Source organism: Sitophilus oryzae, unplaced genomic scaffold (assembly GCF_002938485.1).
Source record: "Sitophilus oryzae breed Bouriz unplaced genomic scaffold, Soryzae_2.0 scaffold_212_pilon_pilon, whole genome shotgun sequence".
NCBI classification, from domain to species: domain Eukaryota; kingdom Metazoa; phylum Arthropoda; class Insecta; order Coleoptera; family Curculionidae; genus Sitophilus; species Sitophilus oryzae.
The window spans coordinates 46947-63851 of NW_022146766.1; the positions used below are offsets into that span (position 1 = coordinate 46947).

Sequence of the window (16905 nt, forward strand, 5' to 3'; positions counted from 1 at the left end):
TATCGTGAAAGGGCGATGCTTATGGGATACTAGGCCGTTTATAAAAATAAACAAGCTCGGGACTGGGGACATAGTGTATAAGGAAATTGAGCAGACCATGGGTATAAAAAGATTTGGATTTCATGAAATTAAAAACAAAATACGGGCATTGAGGTCAACTTATTATCAAGAAAAAAAAACATTTATGAAATCGAGAGCAGGTTCGAAGGATATTTATGTCCCCAGTGTAAAATCCCGTTTATCAACAACTAAACAGCACTCATGATGTAGGCTAATTTAAAATTTTATTGACAAATTAATTGACAAATAATAACTTAAAATTTTATATTTTTCAATTATTACACAATCTTATGCTTTCAAAAACGCGATTGCCTGCGTTCATTCTGCAAAGTTTCAACAAACTGCATATAACAGCCCTTCTCTTCTTCATCGATCGTGTTCAAGTACGTCTCAAGACTCTGCGATATCCTTGCCTTGCGTACGTCGACTTTGGTACTCCTGGGTGCGGTGGTTCTGTTCAGCTCTTCACCGTCACACATGGAGGTGTTACTGGCCGTTCTGGCTCCTCCTCGATGGCCTGGACCGGGGCTTTGGTAACTTTCGTCGGCTTCGTACCCACTTGCCCCGTGCATACCCGAATAGGATGGGCATTCAGGTGGACAATCCTCTGTCAGCATGTCCTGGTAGTTGGAATCATCAGCGTGTGCGTATCTGTAATTATAAAATTTATGTTGAAATCTTTGTTTTTACATAAAAGTACAGTGTTAGCGGCACGCCAATGAATAAGGCCATATCTCTTAAGTATATTGTGTGTATAAACATACAAAGTCCAAGTGGTGGTCTGGCGCAACCATTAGAGGTGTTTAGTTCGTGAACGAACTAATTCCAATGAACTATTCCGATCCCGGAACGCAAGGAACTAGTTCCTGGTTTCTCAAAGAACTAGTTCATCAGGACCTGTTCCGGGATCGAGACTGTGACCGATATAGAATAATATGCGACGGCGAATGATTGGCTAGCCCACGTAGCCCGATGTAGGCAGGAGTGGGGAGCGCCAGCCGTACGTTATCGGATCCGGACCTAGAGGAACTAAACTAAATAAAAGACTAGTTTACGTACGAACGGATCGGGCCAGCGAGATCGATGCTAGGCAGGAGTGGGGAGTGCCAGCCGTATGCCGTATGTTATTCGAAATTTTCATCACATTTCAATGCGAAAACTCCCTATTATAATCTTCATAAAGCCATTAATATACAAGGTTATGCTTAGTGTTGCCATACTCACCCTGTGTAAAATCATTTTTTTTAAACAAGGACTTCAGGGGTGTTTTAGAGCAGTATTCTTTCAGAAAAAATGCGGATTTTGACGATTTAAAATATCAAAAAAAAACAAATAAAATTTAGTAAAAACCAACCAACCCCACCAAATAACCACCTAACCAATGCATTAACACCCTCCAAATAACCAAGGCTAACCTAATTGTGCCAATGACAAAACTTCATTGATTACGCGTCGAAAAATAGTATATATTTAAAAAAATTATATTTTCGTAGAACCTGAACAATCCGCAAATTTTATTTCAGAAATTGCTGTAAAATAATCCACACTAACGAATAAGCTACTAGACAGCGTTCAATTTTTGTTGCACTAAAGTGCTGGTGATACGGTGATAGTTTACCGTTTTAAGTCTCTCCACAACGTCAACTTTATTTCAGAAGAAAATCATATAAAATAATTTTATTGACAACGTCGCAAATCCTATGCGAAGGCCATAGATGACATACCGATGACCGATGATCGATTAACTGTCAATCGAAAAAGTCATAAAATTGCTGGCTTGAGATGATGTAAATAAATATGTTTTCTTAATTTTTATGCTTACAAAGAAGATTCGTTACATTTTTGTGCTTAAATTAGGTCATTCCACGTCTATATAAGGTAATAAAGTGCTAATATGTAATGTTTTTACTGAATCCGTGTAGAAAATTTTACATATTTACTGTCCGTCGCCTGTACCTAAAATTTTTTACGTTTTTTTGCCGCTCTTTAAAGATAAAACACATTCATCCAACAATTTTTTTGCTTAAAAATGTTCAATTTAAGATAATCTTGCAAAACAATCCCAAAAAAGTGTTAAATGCGTGGGGACCTATTGTGCACCAGAGCCGACTTGTTTATACTCCCACTTTGTTACCCTGCGGTACGATAACTGTAAAATATAAAATACATATTGCAGGATTGGAGATGTATCACTGGTCTAAAACGACCTCCTGAATCCAAATAAAAATCCCCCGTTTTCCCACCATTGCATTGCTCTCTGTTTTTTGGGGAGATCCTTACTTATTTTTACTGCTTAACATTTGCTTATATTAAGGGTGTATTCCGTTGCTTATCTTGGTTATGGTTTTATGTTCCGTTTCTATCGGTTTCCTGAAAGTTTTCTTATTACGGAACACGGTTCCTGAAAAATTCGGTTATAACCCATTGCCTCGGAAACTTATATGGTGAAATTTTGATAAAATAATTAAGTACTCACTAAAAATACGGTATGTCGCTAGTGGTAGGAAAAATAATTTTTAGAGGTTACTAGTTTATTTGGTTGCCTGTGATATGCATATACAGGGTGTTTCCTAATTAATCTAAAAAATAAAAAATCGTTAGAAAACGGCTTAAGGCGGGCTCTTAATAAGTATATTTATTTTTTTCTCGGCAACCGTTTGATGAACAAGAAAAACTCAAAAGATCAATTTTGTTGAAAAAGGATGGCCAGTCAAGAAAAAAGTATATTTTCTTTAAAAAAGCAGTAGTGTACCATTTATTTTAAGCAAAATATAATTTTGTTTTTAATTTTTAACACCCTGTAGATCAGAAAGGAAGTACTTTAGACCTAATGGTTATATAAAAATTGTTTTAAGAACGCATGAGGAATCACACCGCAATTTTTGAGACTAATTAGAAAACACCCTGTGTATTGTCAACTTGACAATGATTGCTGATAAATTAAAAAATACCTTTTCTGTGAAAAAAGCCCGATTTTCGCAGGAAAAATTTTGGTTTTTATTGAATTTGGGCGTGCGTCTGCAAATACCGGTATGTTTTTTAATATTCTATCTATCTTAGTTTTAAATATCATAGTCAGGAATAGTTTTATTATTTATTAACTGTAAAAATGGTATACTTATAAGTTTTATCAAATATTGTGATTTATTTTCTACCTTGTAGTCAAAATTTATATTTAATAAACTGTAAAATATATTATTCTCTTATGTTTTACTAAAGTTACTCTGATATAATAATATATCAGTGTAGCTTTAAAACTAAATCCTTTGAAATCAAATATAATCATAAAAAATATTTACAGCAGAAAAGGCGAAGACGCTGGGTTAAACATAGTCTCTACTAAGAACACGGAGGGGCGCTGTGACCCAAAATTTTACTATTAAGTTTCATATCTATCTTAATAGAAGATTATTTTCTTTTATCTATGGTTATAACAGTCACCAAACTAACCAGCGTGAGAAGGCTGAGTTTTCTGGTTTTGTTTGTCAATCAATTTCATTTATGTGACAGAAATCAAGCAAATATTGGAAGTTCGAGTGAAATTTTCATTTAATTTTTAAAATTTGTAATAATATTTTGTATTTACATCCAAAAACAATGGAGGTAGGTAACAGTAAAGGTAAATAAATTTCATTAACTAAATAGAATGACTTTTTAGGAACATTTAAACTTATCATGCAGCCATTGTTTCTTAAACTCAGAAACATTTAAAGAAAACATGAAATACAAGACAACAAGTAATCGTAAGTGTTTTGTAAGCTATAAAAATATAAATATTGGTTAGATTTGTTTATTTTTTATTGATCTGTTTTAATATTGGACCTGCAAATCTTCACTTGAGCTGTCTAACGAGTTTGAAAGTTTATTAATAAAGTACTTTTCAATATTAAACTCCATTGAAAAGAAGAAGCAAACGTAAAAGCCGAGAATAGGTACATTAAAAATGCATAAAACATAAATTTTATAATAAAGGTATTGAAATTTAGAAAACGTCAACATTTGACGTTTCCAGTATTTTACCAAACCGTTCCGTATCAAACCGATGTTTTTCAGGAACCGTAGTTTACCGGTCTGGTTCGCCTGGTTTTGCAACGGAATACATCTTAAGTTTTAGCTGTCTAACATTTTGTTAGACAGCTAACTTAATGTCCGGAACCAGAGATATTATAGTACCAGAGTATTTACCTGGAGAAGTACGCAGGATTATTATTTTCATCCATCTCATCGGCGCTCTCATACGGAACGGCACCAGCTGCACCGTGTTGCTCATCATATCCAGTCGGGTCTATGAAAGCCTGGTTGAAAGATTGGCCTCCCGAATAGTCCTCGAAGCCGCTATCATTGTAACTAGCCTGCGCATTCCGTTGTGCTGCATTAGCGTATTGGCCAGAGGCGCTGCTTGGACCTCCTGGACAGAAACATTCGGCCATGGTGTGGTTTTAACTGGAATTTTGACTAAAAATAATAATGACTGAATGTTTGATAGTGACAGGAAGGAGACGGTTTACCTGATTTAATTTGATTTTTAATATTATGAGATCTTAAAGGTGTGTGCACATTATTATACAGGTATAGATTCAGGGACGCACAGTGGTTTCGGCAATGGAAAAAACCCCCCAAAAAAGAGGGTGTTAAATCGGGTTTAAATTATCCCATCTTACATCGAGTTACTTCAAAGACAATATAATAATATTACTTTTTTAATTTAATTACTAGTTTTGAATTTACAGCACCTCCTTTTTGACAATTTTCTTAATATACGAAACGCGCAAAAATAAAGCGAAAACAAGTAATATTTTACAGCCCTTCTTTTAATTCCTAAAAATCGGTATTACCCAGGAACTGTTTCGTTTATCCATGGGCATTAAAAGTAAAAATCATTTTGCCAAAATATACCGTGCCATTGGTGCAGTTTAGGTTGAACCTATTTCTAATAAAATTACTTTACTTCTTACTTTAATCAGGCTTTACCAAGCTTTGGTCTCGGATTAATTTGACTAAAAAAAGCAACTGTTAAAGTAGTGATTCTATAAATTTTATCGCCAGATTCGGCCAAGTTTGTTAAAAATTTAAAATAAAAGATAAACGGTGTGAAAAAAATTAAAACTACTTTCTTCATTTTTGCGGATGCCGAAAACCGATTTTAGATAAATTTTGATATGAAACTTTATCAGTATTGTTGTTGGATTTGTCTTATTAGCTGGATAGTAAACATGTCGCAATTTGTGATACCATACAGTGTTGTGTGCGAGTTACTCTTTAACCGCGAGTACCCTTTAGAGCAAGGTTTAAGGGAACAGTATCCAGAATTACAAGGAGAGCGGTTGTTGCTGGTAACTGGAGCCATAAAAAAGATTTCAACCCAACTTTGTAAAAATTGAGAGAAGTGCATCATGTGAAACGAATTTTTTTCGGAAGTATAGTGGTGGTTGCAGGGCGAGTTTTGGTTAATTTTCCCTGAATCTGATCATGGAATCCGAAAACAGAGTCATCCCTTAAGTCTGTCGGAGGTCGCCCAGAGAAACCTTTTGAAGATTTGTGTAAAAAGAAGTAAGCAAAATAAAATAAAAAACCTCGAGAGGATTTTTCGGATGAATTGATAATCGCAGCAGCAGAACAAATAAAAAAAAGAAAAACAAGCTGATCCTATGAGGTATATTGACTCTAAAAAGCCTTGGGTTTAATTTCTTGACGCATCTTTAACAAAATATCAATATGAAATATTAAGAAAATGTGTTAAGGAAGTAGGCTGTAATATTTTCTTATTATAACTTCTTCTATTTTTTAAACTTTTGAAGGAATTTTGAATTTGCCAGCCAGATTCTAAAACATTGTTTATCGACTATCGAACCGTTCTTTGCAGTTTTTTTCAATTATTGGTCAGGACCCATAATACAGGGGTAAAACAAAATGCGCGCATTTTAACAAAATTTTAAGTGAGCCTCATTTTGTGGGGGATGGAGGAAATCCATTTTTGTGGGTAGTTTGAAGGAGGTGTTTTATACCTCCGGACGTTTATGAGTTTTTTTGGCTATCGCTCTCCATTGCGATGTTTTCGATATTCTTATGATTGTCGGTAGAGTTTTAATACTAATAATTTTATCTCATTGTGAAATGAAGATTTCGTATTTTTAAGCATTATACATTTTAACGTACAATTAAATAAAGCAAACAAATAATTTTATAAAACTAAAAAGTGTTACAGTTATACAGGGCGTTAAAAATTTATCTAGCTGGTATATTTAAATTATATGAACAGGTTTTATTATGTATCTTTGCATAACAAAAGAAGCATTTAACACTTTTTCATTAACGATACAGTATAATCACTTAGTATAATCATTAGTTAATACGCATAATACTCAAAAAATACAATATATTAATTTCATAATGAGATAAATTTATTAGAATTAAAACCTTACCGAAAATCATAAAAAAAGGAAAACATCGCAATAGAGAGCGATACCCCAAAAAATCTCAAAAACGTCCCGAGGTATAAAACAGCTCTTTTAAAATACCCACAAATAATGGAAATCCTCCATCTTCCCACAAAATGGAAGTCACTTAAAATATTGTAAAAAATGCACGCATTTTTGTTTTACCCTGTATTATGGGTATTGGCCAGTAATTAAATAAACTCCAAAAAACGGTTCGACAGTCGATAAAAAAGCGTTTCATAATCTGGCTAGCATTTCAAAATACCTTCAATAGTTTAGAAAATACAAGAAGTTCAACTTGATGCAAAAATTTTCACTTTACGTTTCAATTGGTGCTCAGTTTACTTTTAAATAAATTTATTAAACCATGTTATTTGATGTATTTTATTAAGCTGAATCGAATAAAATTCGTCCCAATGCGATTGGATTAACGGTTTAGGAAATATAGGGTTTTTTCGTTATATTATCAGTTTCACACCACTGTGGGACGTAACGTTTTAATTTCGAAAAATATTATTTAATGATTTTAATAGAAGTAATTCACACCATCTGGCATCGCATCGTATCATATACAGGTTGTCCCAATTTGCCGTGTACTACTATTTTTGAAATCAAAATACGTTCACTGCACACAATTTACTTCTGTACAAAAATGTTTCGTTTGTCCGTTAGAGGGCATCAAACTTTAAAGAAATAAACACATTTTTTCATATATTATTATTTTAAGAACCTTTTCATTGTCATCATATTGTCATAATATTGTCATAATCATATGTCATAATCTTATTTCCATTGTACAACATTTGTTTTTTGCGTTTTTTATTTTAAAAATTGTATTAATTACTCTTTTATCGACCGCTATATAGCCAAGGATGCAAGTGTGTTCAATGAGAAGTTAATTTTAAGTTTGTGCAATTATATTTCAATCTTTTTTCGTTGGACTTTCTAAATACTCGTAAAAATGACTAGAAGGTGTTTGGTGTGTGGAAGTTCTAGTATAAAGGTCCCCGAATTATCTTTTATAGGCAAATAAAGTATTCAGTTGTTCTTTTATTTATATTAAACCACATGCATACTTTCTGGCTAGATTTCCTAAGAACATTGATATTCGTACGTAGTGGCTAAATGCATTTTTTATATAATTTAATTTTTGTGAGTGTAAACATTCAATTTATTGTTCAAATATATGTATTTTACAAATTTAATTTTTAAAATTAATGTTCGAATTTGGCGTGTGGAACGATAGGTCCTCGACAAGGATAGATAGAGTAGAAGCACCGCGTGTGCAACAAAAAAAGAAGATAAATGGAGGTCTTTGATATGTTTGCGACAGTTTCAATAGTGATTTACTTATCCACGTAAGTATATACCGGGTGTTGCATCGTCGGACGGGACATAGGGAATCCCATGTAAATTTTAATGGGGTCAATTACTGGCTTCCCTAATTATTTTAGAGAATAATTCTATTTAGGTTTATTGAAGAGCACTAAACCCCACATTCAAAAGAATAACTTTAGACATTTTTGATTAGCCCGTTTACGAGTTATCGCCGATTTCTTTTTTAAAATATTTCTCCTTTCTTATGGCCCTGTATTTTACTTATGAGGCACGAGTCAAGGTAAAAGATAACTGTCAAATGAAGTTATCATTTCAGAAATTTACCTATTTAGTGCTTTATTATTATTGAAAACTCATTCCTACATCGGAAATCTTAAAGATGTATTTATAAATACAAATTAATATGAATTAAAGTAAAATAAAGTAATCAATTACAAGGTTAATTATAGTATTATTACAATATTCAATAACTTATTAATTTAGGTACTATTAAATTGTTAGAACTTTAGGATTTAAGAAGATGTTCAAATATTCCTCCATCGACTGCTAGACAATAACCCAGGCGATCATAAAATTCTCTTCTTACATTCGCTAGTTGGTAAACTGAAATTCTATTGCATTTAGCAGAAATAGCATTTTTTAACTCGTCTAGATTTAGGTATTTCTTATCCTTGTATATCCTGTTTTTTAAATGGCGCCAGAGAAAGAAATCATTTGGTGAAATATCAGGAGACCTTGATGGCCAATTTACTGTATGATTTAGGCCAATAACGTTTCCGTTAAAACTATTATCTAAATATTCCCGAAAAACCAGGGTTCTATGTACCGGGCAGCCATCCATTTGGTACCAAACTTCCTGATTTTCCCTAGCGGCATCAAGTAAAGCAGGTAAAATATGATTTTCGAGTAGTTCCAAATAATATTCTGCCTTTAAATTTCGCGTATCAAATAATGGCCCGATAATATTGTGTCCGAATATCCCTGCCCAAACATTTACTTTCTGTGAATAATGCGTCCTTGTTTCGACAAACGTGTGTTGGTTTTCTTTGTTCTAATATCGATAATTTTGAACATTGGGTTCATTATTTAAGGTAAACGTGCATTCGTCAGTGAAACATATGTTTTTTAAAAATTCCCTATCCGTGTTTGCTTTTTCCATCATATCAAAACAAAACGCCTGCCGCCGTATTTCGTCCCCATCTCGTAGCTCTTGGTGCTTTTCATATTTGAAGGAATAGTATTTATGTCGTTTCAAAATTCGAAACGTTGTAGTGTGATCTATTCTATTTCATCCTCAAATCGGTATCATTTCTTGCATCTTCTCTTGCAGGGCAGGAATTTGCTTCACATCTGCAGTTATTTATTAGGGTACCTTTCGTCTCAAATCTCTGGATATTCCTTGCGATTGTAGATTTTCCAGGTATCGGTCTATTCGGATATAGAGCAGGAAACATGTCCGACATCTTTTGATAACTATTTCCTTGATAATACCATTTAATCATCAATACTTTTTCTTCGGTAGTGTAATTTATAGCTAATATTTTCGATGTAGGTATGAGTTTTTAATAATCATAATAAAGCACTAAATAGATAAATTTCTGAAATGACAACTTCATTTGACAGTTATCTTTTACCTTGACTTGTGCTCATAAGTAAATACAGGGCCATAAGAAAGGAGAAATATTTAAAAAGAAGTCGGGCGATAACTCGTAAACAGGTTAATCAAAATATCTAAAGTTATTCTTTTGAATGTGGGTTTTAGTGCTCTTCAATAAACCTAAATAGAATAATTCTCTAAAATAATTAGGGAAGCCAATAATTGACCCCATTAAAATTTACATGGGATTTCCTATGTCCCGCTCGACGATGCAACACCCGGTATGTCTACAGCCTGTATATACCTTACGACGAAGAATATAATTTTTTTCTTGGCGTTATTCGATAAAATTTGACGTGACCACATAAAAAGTCATAAATCGTCAGCGTTTCCGCTCGAATTGACCAGAGACCTGGACTTAAAACTTTTTCGGAGACACGTGGAGGCACGTGGCTTGCATATTCCACAGCCCGCATGAAAAATTCATAGGAGACTGTCACAGGTTTCGGCAACCTCCCCTGCACCTCACTGTTCTTGTGTTTTGATCTTCAGGGATGGGTGAATAACATTTTTTTTTTGTTTTTTTTTTACTTAATTTTTACATCTTAGTTATGCACTTTGTTTTATTTGTTTCATATTTTGTTTTGGTTTGGCTAAAACAAAAAAAAATATAAAGTGTGGCATATCATTGTACTCAGGAGACCGAATTCTTTCAAAACCTATAATAAAAAATGTAGGTCCGTATTTAAAAGAAAAATTAAATTGGTCTATGTACCTCACAAATTATCAGCTAATTTCAAAATCTAAAAATACTATCAGATAGCCCTAATAAAGTGGCTATGAGAATGTGCAATTAGTTTTTTGATTTTCTAAAAAGAAAGGACAGGAAAAAATAAAACTGATTTTCAAAAAAATCTGTTTTTCCAGAAAACTCAGCAATCCTTGAAATTTTTAAAACTTTTTTGACGGCATCTTGTTGAACATCCCAAAGCGCAACTTTATCCCAATTTAACCATCTTTGTGTCTATTACTGTTACCGAGAGACCAATGCTCGTACCTCGAATTTGTAGCACCCTGTATAATGAAAAATTAAAGATTACATCTTAATAAATATTCTTCTGGATATATTCTTTGTCCTATCTTCCTGTTGTGTCATAAACCTATATTCTCCGCATAAGCATCAAATATATTACACCAAAAATCATCATATTTAAAGAAGAATTTCCTACGTAATAAATAGACTAATTTTCTACCCCACCCAACCCTGTTATACCTCCACTTCTATCTTGGCTCCGTTTTTGCCGTGATAATGTCGCAGGAGATTTGCTAGAAAACTTTCCTGACTCTCCCGCATCATAAACGTTCCTTATTCGAGCCCTAAGATGATGCCGGACATTTGGGGAATGGAGTTTTTTAAAGTAGGGGAGGTGTGGGCGACTATAGTGTATTAGGAGGTAATGGTTTACCGGTAAAAAAGGGTCAGGTTTATTGGAGAAGATTAGTAGGATTTTTTTAAAGTATTAGTCTGGAAATAAAAATTAGAATCTTTATATTTCGTTTAAATGCTATAGATTCTTTCATGTTTATTTTATTACAATTATTTATTTAAAATTTTGTAATTACTTTATTGTAATTTTTTATTGATTTTTTTATGATTAATGTCGTATTTTTTGCTGTTGCTAAAGTATCACATTTTCCGATAACTGTTATCATCCTTTCTGTAGAACTGAACTAAATAGATTTTGTGCTGCTTTAAAATGTTAGAACAGCAAAAAATATGACGTTAATTAAAATTCTATCAATAATAACCTATCAGCCTTTTGATTTTTTGGACTTGAAATTCAAGCATATTTACATGTTTTTTTTAGTTTTCTCTAAAACTTTTTTAATTTTTTTTCAGAAAAGTCATGAATATTTAAAGTTCTGATAATATAACGTAGGACAACCCTCAGTCTATATTTATGATTAATGTAGTTAAGAAATATCTATAAAAGGAAATTAAATTATCTCGTTTCTTATATTTAGTACTCTTTAAGCTTATTAAACTAACTGCCTAGATATTCTTTATTTTATCCACTCGTCGACTAGGGCAGTGGAGAAAGAACCTCGATCCCTAAAGGAAAAGTGGAAGATCAAGACCCGATGTCCTAAATCGGCCGTCCCAAAACAACGACCAGAGGGAGAAATGGAGAAAAAGGAAATAGAGAAGGGAAAGAAGGGGTAAAACGGAAAGGGGACGGAGGACACTGTGGCCCGGAAGTAGCCACAGCGTCGCCAGGAATTCATTTCTGGGATTTCTCTGTCTCGAGCATAAGCCACAATTTTCAGAGGCGTAGCTTCGGTTAATTAGTTTGGTTTATTTAGTAAGAATTTTCTTAAAATATGCAAGTATTAAGTAAAAGTCAATATACAATACAATTCAATTACACAGGTGTCGATGGAACATGTTACCAGACTACCCTGTTGAAAATTTGGAATTTTTTGAAAGAAAATTTGGATTTCTTTTAATTTTTAGTTAAAAACATAATCTTATAAACAACATCTTGATAATATGACTACATAGGTAGTAGTTTAAATTTACAAGATAGAAAACCCAGAAAAGATACAGCGGTTCTCAAAATTTAAGCAAAAAATATATTTTTTTTCAAACGTCACAAAAGTATTAATTTTTGCAACATGATTGACAATATAAAAACGTCATTTTAACGCCTAAGCACAAAAGTACAAAAATATATAATTAAATTGACAATGACTTTTTCTGGCTAGTCTGTAATTTTTAAATATTTTAGTATATTAATTTATCTTTGGCAGAGTGCATACAAATCTTTCTGTGTCTAGTTCTAATCAAAATTCCGACGCTGGATGCATTAGCGTATATGCATATTGATTTGCTTTAAATGGATATCTCAAATATTTGGAGTCTTGCGGCACACGCTACTATTGCTTTAGGGCTCAAAATTTCTCTAAGATTAAAGTCATGGCCATGAGGTGCTTGGAACTGTATACGGTGTATCATTATCCTTTGCAGTAGGTACTAAGTGTATAACGGTATCTATTAGATTACATTTGAAAGAAGATTTTTTTAGTATACGTGTGAATATCATGCCATATACCATATTATTAAATATTAAAACAAAAAAAATTGTGTGATATCTTTTAGCTATACATTTTTTCATTTAAAAATCTACATATATAAAATGCTAATGTTTATCTGTGTCGTCTCTACTGAAGTAACGACTTGCCCTAGAAAGTTGCTTTTTTTACTAAAAGATAGCTAATTGGCTCTTCTAAAAACTGTCGTCGCCGGATTTTTTGTTTTTCATTTAATTAAAAAAATAAAATAATAAGTATTTTTTTCCTGATGTCGTGGCGGATGCGCCAGGCTTCAACTAGTATGACATAAAAAAATAAAAATTCTGTATATACGCCATAAACCTCAACGGGAGAATAACACCAAAAAGTAACAACTTTTATTGATCAATCTACTCCTGGTTTATTTGCATTTATATGTCAAAATGTCATGTTTTATTTTTTTCACGCTGTCTAAGAGGAAGAACTGATAGCTTTAAATTTAATCCCAGATATAGACACCAACTCCCTGTTTTAGAAAAAAAATCTCTTTTAGCACTGTTTAAGAAAGAAATATATATTTGTATAAACATATTTGATAGTTAGAAACAAAAGAATACGACTTTGAAAAGACTGTTATCTAGATATATATCCTAAAGGCGGGTTCTCATTAGTCGATTTTATTGATCAATATCATTGAATCTATACCATTGAACATAGAAATAAATGGAGAATTCGCTCACATCATTCAAGAATATTGAACATTCAATCTAGTTTTAAAAATGGTTGCTAAGAAGAAAATTGTTCGTGCTGGCGTTCGTTTAGTTTGTGTTTTTTAGTTTGTGTGAACATTTAATTTTACTTTGATTTTGTTTTTAACATCGGTTAAAGTTAAAGATTCTATGTCCATTCCAACACGAATATTTTCATAACTTTTTTCCCGTAGCGTTATATTTTTATAACTTTCATTTGAAATTCCATAAACATTTCTCTGCCTGATATAACTCCAGAAATTTTGCAACATGGACATCCCTCCATTTAAACGTCATTTTTATTTACTTATTTCAACACAAACACACACCGAAAAACACCTCGATGCGACTGAATGCTTGTTCCAGCTTGTTCTTACGGGCAAGCACTATTCAATGTCATTGAATCAATACGATTGGTCCACCAAAAGTAGAAATGACTTCCAATTCTCTAGAAATGCGAAAACATTGAACAATATGGTTGAAATAATGTTCACATTAATCTGTTTTATTTCAATGACATAAGATTCAATGATAAATTGGGAAAGAAGGGGTAAAACGGAAAGGGGACGGAGGACACTGTGGCCCGGAAGTAGCCACAGCGTCGCCAGGAATTCATTTCTGGGATTTCTCTGTCTCGAGCATAAGCCACAATTTTCAGAGGCGTAGCTGCGGTTAATTAGTTTGGTTTATTTAGTAAGAGTTTTCTTAAAATATGTAAGTATTAAGTAAAAGTCCATATACAATACAATCCAATTACACAGGTGTCGATGGAACATGTTACCAGGCTACCCTGTTGAAAATTTGGAATCTTTTGAAAGAAAATTTGGATTTTTTTTAATTTTTAGTTAAAAACATAATCTTATAAACAACATCTTGATAATATGACTACATAGGTAGTAGTTTAAATTTACAAGATAGAAAACCCAGAAAAGATACAGCGGTTCTCAAAATTTAAACAAAAAAAATATTTTTTTTCAAACGTCACAAAAGTACTAATTTTTGCAACATGATTGACAATATTAAACGTCATTTTAAAGCCTAAGCACAAAAGTACAAAAATATATAATTAAATTGACAATGACTTTTTTTGGCTAGTCTGTAATTTTTAAATATTTTAGTATATTAATTTATCTTTGACAGAGTGCATACAAATCTTTGTGTGTCTAGTTCTAATCAAAATTCCGACCCTGGATGCATTAGCATATATGCATATTGATTTGCTTTAAATAGATATCTCAAATATTTGGAGTCTTGCGGCACACGCTACTATTGCTTTAGGGCTCAAAATTTCTCTAAGATTAGAGTCATGGCCATGAGGTGCTTGGAACTGTATACGGTGTATCATTATCCTTTGCAGTAGGTACTAAGTGTATAACGGTATTAATATTAGCACATATTAGATTACATTTGAAAGAAGATTTTTTTAGGATACGTGTGAATATCATACCATATACCATATTATTAAATATTAAAACAAAAAAAATTGTGTGATTTCTTTTAGCTATACATTTTTTCATTTAAAAATCTACATATATAAAATGCTAATGTTTATCTGTGTCGTCTCTACTGAAGTAACTTGCCCTAGAAAGTTTTTTTACTAAAAGATAGCTAATTGGCTCTTCTAAAAACTGTCGTCGCCGGATTTTTTTGTTTTTCATTTAATTAAAAAAATAAAATAATAAGTATTTTTTTCCTGATGTCGTGGCGGATGCGCCAGGCTTCAACTAGTATGACATAAAAAAATAAAAATTCTGTATATACGCCATAAACCTCAACGGGAGAATAACACCAAAAAGTAACAACTTTTATTGATCAATCTACTCCTGGTTTATTTGCTTTTATATGTCAAAATGTCATGTTTTATTTTTTTCACGCTGTCTAAGAGGAAGAACTGATAGCATTAAATTTAATCCCAGATATAGACACCAACTCCCTGTTTTAGAAAAAAAAATCTCTTTTAGCACTGTTTAAGAAAGAAATATATATTTGTATAAACATATTTGATAGTTACAAACAAAAGAATACCACTTTGAAAAGACTGTTATCTAGATATATATCCTAAAGGCGGGTTCTCATTAGTCGATTTTATTGATCAATATCATTGAATCTATACCATTGAACATAGAAATAAATGGAAAATTCGTTCACATCATTGAACATTCAATCTAGTTTTAAAAATGGTTGCCAAGACAGTAGGGGTAGAAGGGGGTTTCTGCATCAGGAGCAGGAGCAGAGCGCACAGCGCATGCGCGTAAATCAGCTAGGAACATGTAAAATACGCTAATAAACAAGAATAAACAGGTTTGAACCGCTTTGAACAGCTTTAAAACAGAAATAAACAGGTATGAACAAAAAATGAACAGGTCTGTTGTTTTAAGTTTAAAAGCGGTTCAAAGCTGTTCAAAAGCTGTTCAAAGCGGTTCAAACCTGTTTATTCTTGTTTATTAGCGTATTTTACATGTTCCTAGCTGATTTACGCGCATGCGCTGTGCGCTCTGCTCCTGCTCCTGATGCAGAAACCCCCTTCTACCCCTACTCAAGACCAAGAAGAAAATTGTGCGTGCTGGCGTTCGTTTAGTTTGTTTTTCTTTTAGTTTGTGTGAACATTTAATTTTACTTTGATTTTGTTTTTAACATCGGTTAAAGTTAAAGATGTCCATTCCAACACGAATATTTTCATAACTTTTTTCCCGTAGCGTTATATTTTTATAATTTTCACATTTGAAATTCCATAAACATTCCTCTGCCTGATATAACTCCAGAAATTTTGCAACATGGACATCCCTCCATTTAAACGACATTTTTATTTACTTATTTCAACACAAACACACACCGAAAAACACTTCGATGCGACTGAACGCTTGTTCCAGCTTGTTCTTACGGGCAAGCACTATTCAATGTCATTGAATCAATACGATTGGTCCACCAAAAGTAGAAATGGCTTCCAATTCTCTAGAAATGCGAAAACATTGAACAATATGGTTGAAATGATGTTCACATTAATCTGTTTTATTTCAATGGCATAGATTCAATAATATTGATCAATAAAATCGACTAATGAGAACCCGCCTTAAGTCAATAATAGAAGCTCTAACGAAACAAGGAACAAACATAACTTATATAGAAACTCTTGCCAACTCTTGCCTCTTATTTGTCGAGGCCGCCACCTACATATGTTTTAACTGCTTTGAAAAGTAATAACTTTTCGTCCGTACCTGTACAAAACCACTGAGTGAAAAAATATACAATTCCGTGATTTTTTACGTAAAAAATGCCTCTTGTTAAAAATCGCTACGAGCAACGGTTCTCAAGACATTTAGAATGGAAATAGTCAATACAAGTCATTATCGACAAAAAAAAATAAACATATAGACAGTAGATAGTTATTTGACTGAAATTATATATTTGGGAACTTTTTATTTTTTTAAATTAATCATAAAGTAAACTATAATGATTAAATGATCTTCGAAACTAAGCATTTTAGAATATATATTTATATGAACTTTTTTACTGATTTTTATGTGCAGAATATGCTGCCGAAGTTTCCGGAATACAGTTCGGACCACCCTGTATAATAGAGGCTATACCGTAACTCTAAATGGTTTAATTAACAGGAAATGATGATGTTAAGAGTATTTTTAACTAAAAAAAT

At 32.6% G+C, this 16905-nt stretch overlaps 1 protein-coding gene across 1 annotated transcript; it reads right to left on the minus strand.

Moving 5' to 3' along the window:
* Positions 1-309: 309 nt before the first annotated feature.
* LOC115884195 lies at positions 310-4557 on the minus strand. The gene is made up of 2 exons (XM_030902686.1): positions 4246-4557; positions 310-711 (listed from the first exon to the last, which is right to left on the minus strand). The coding sequence occupies exons 1-2, from the start codon at positions 4488-4490 to the stop codon at positions 357-359; spliced, it is 600 nt and encodes a 199-aa protein (XP_030758546.1). The 5' UTR covers positions 4491-4557; the 3' UTR covers positions 310-356.
* Positions 4558-16905: the final 12348 nt, after the last annotated feature.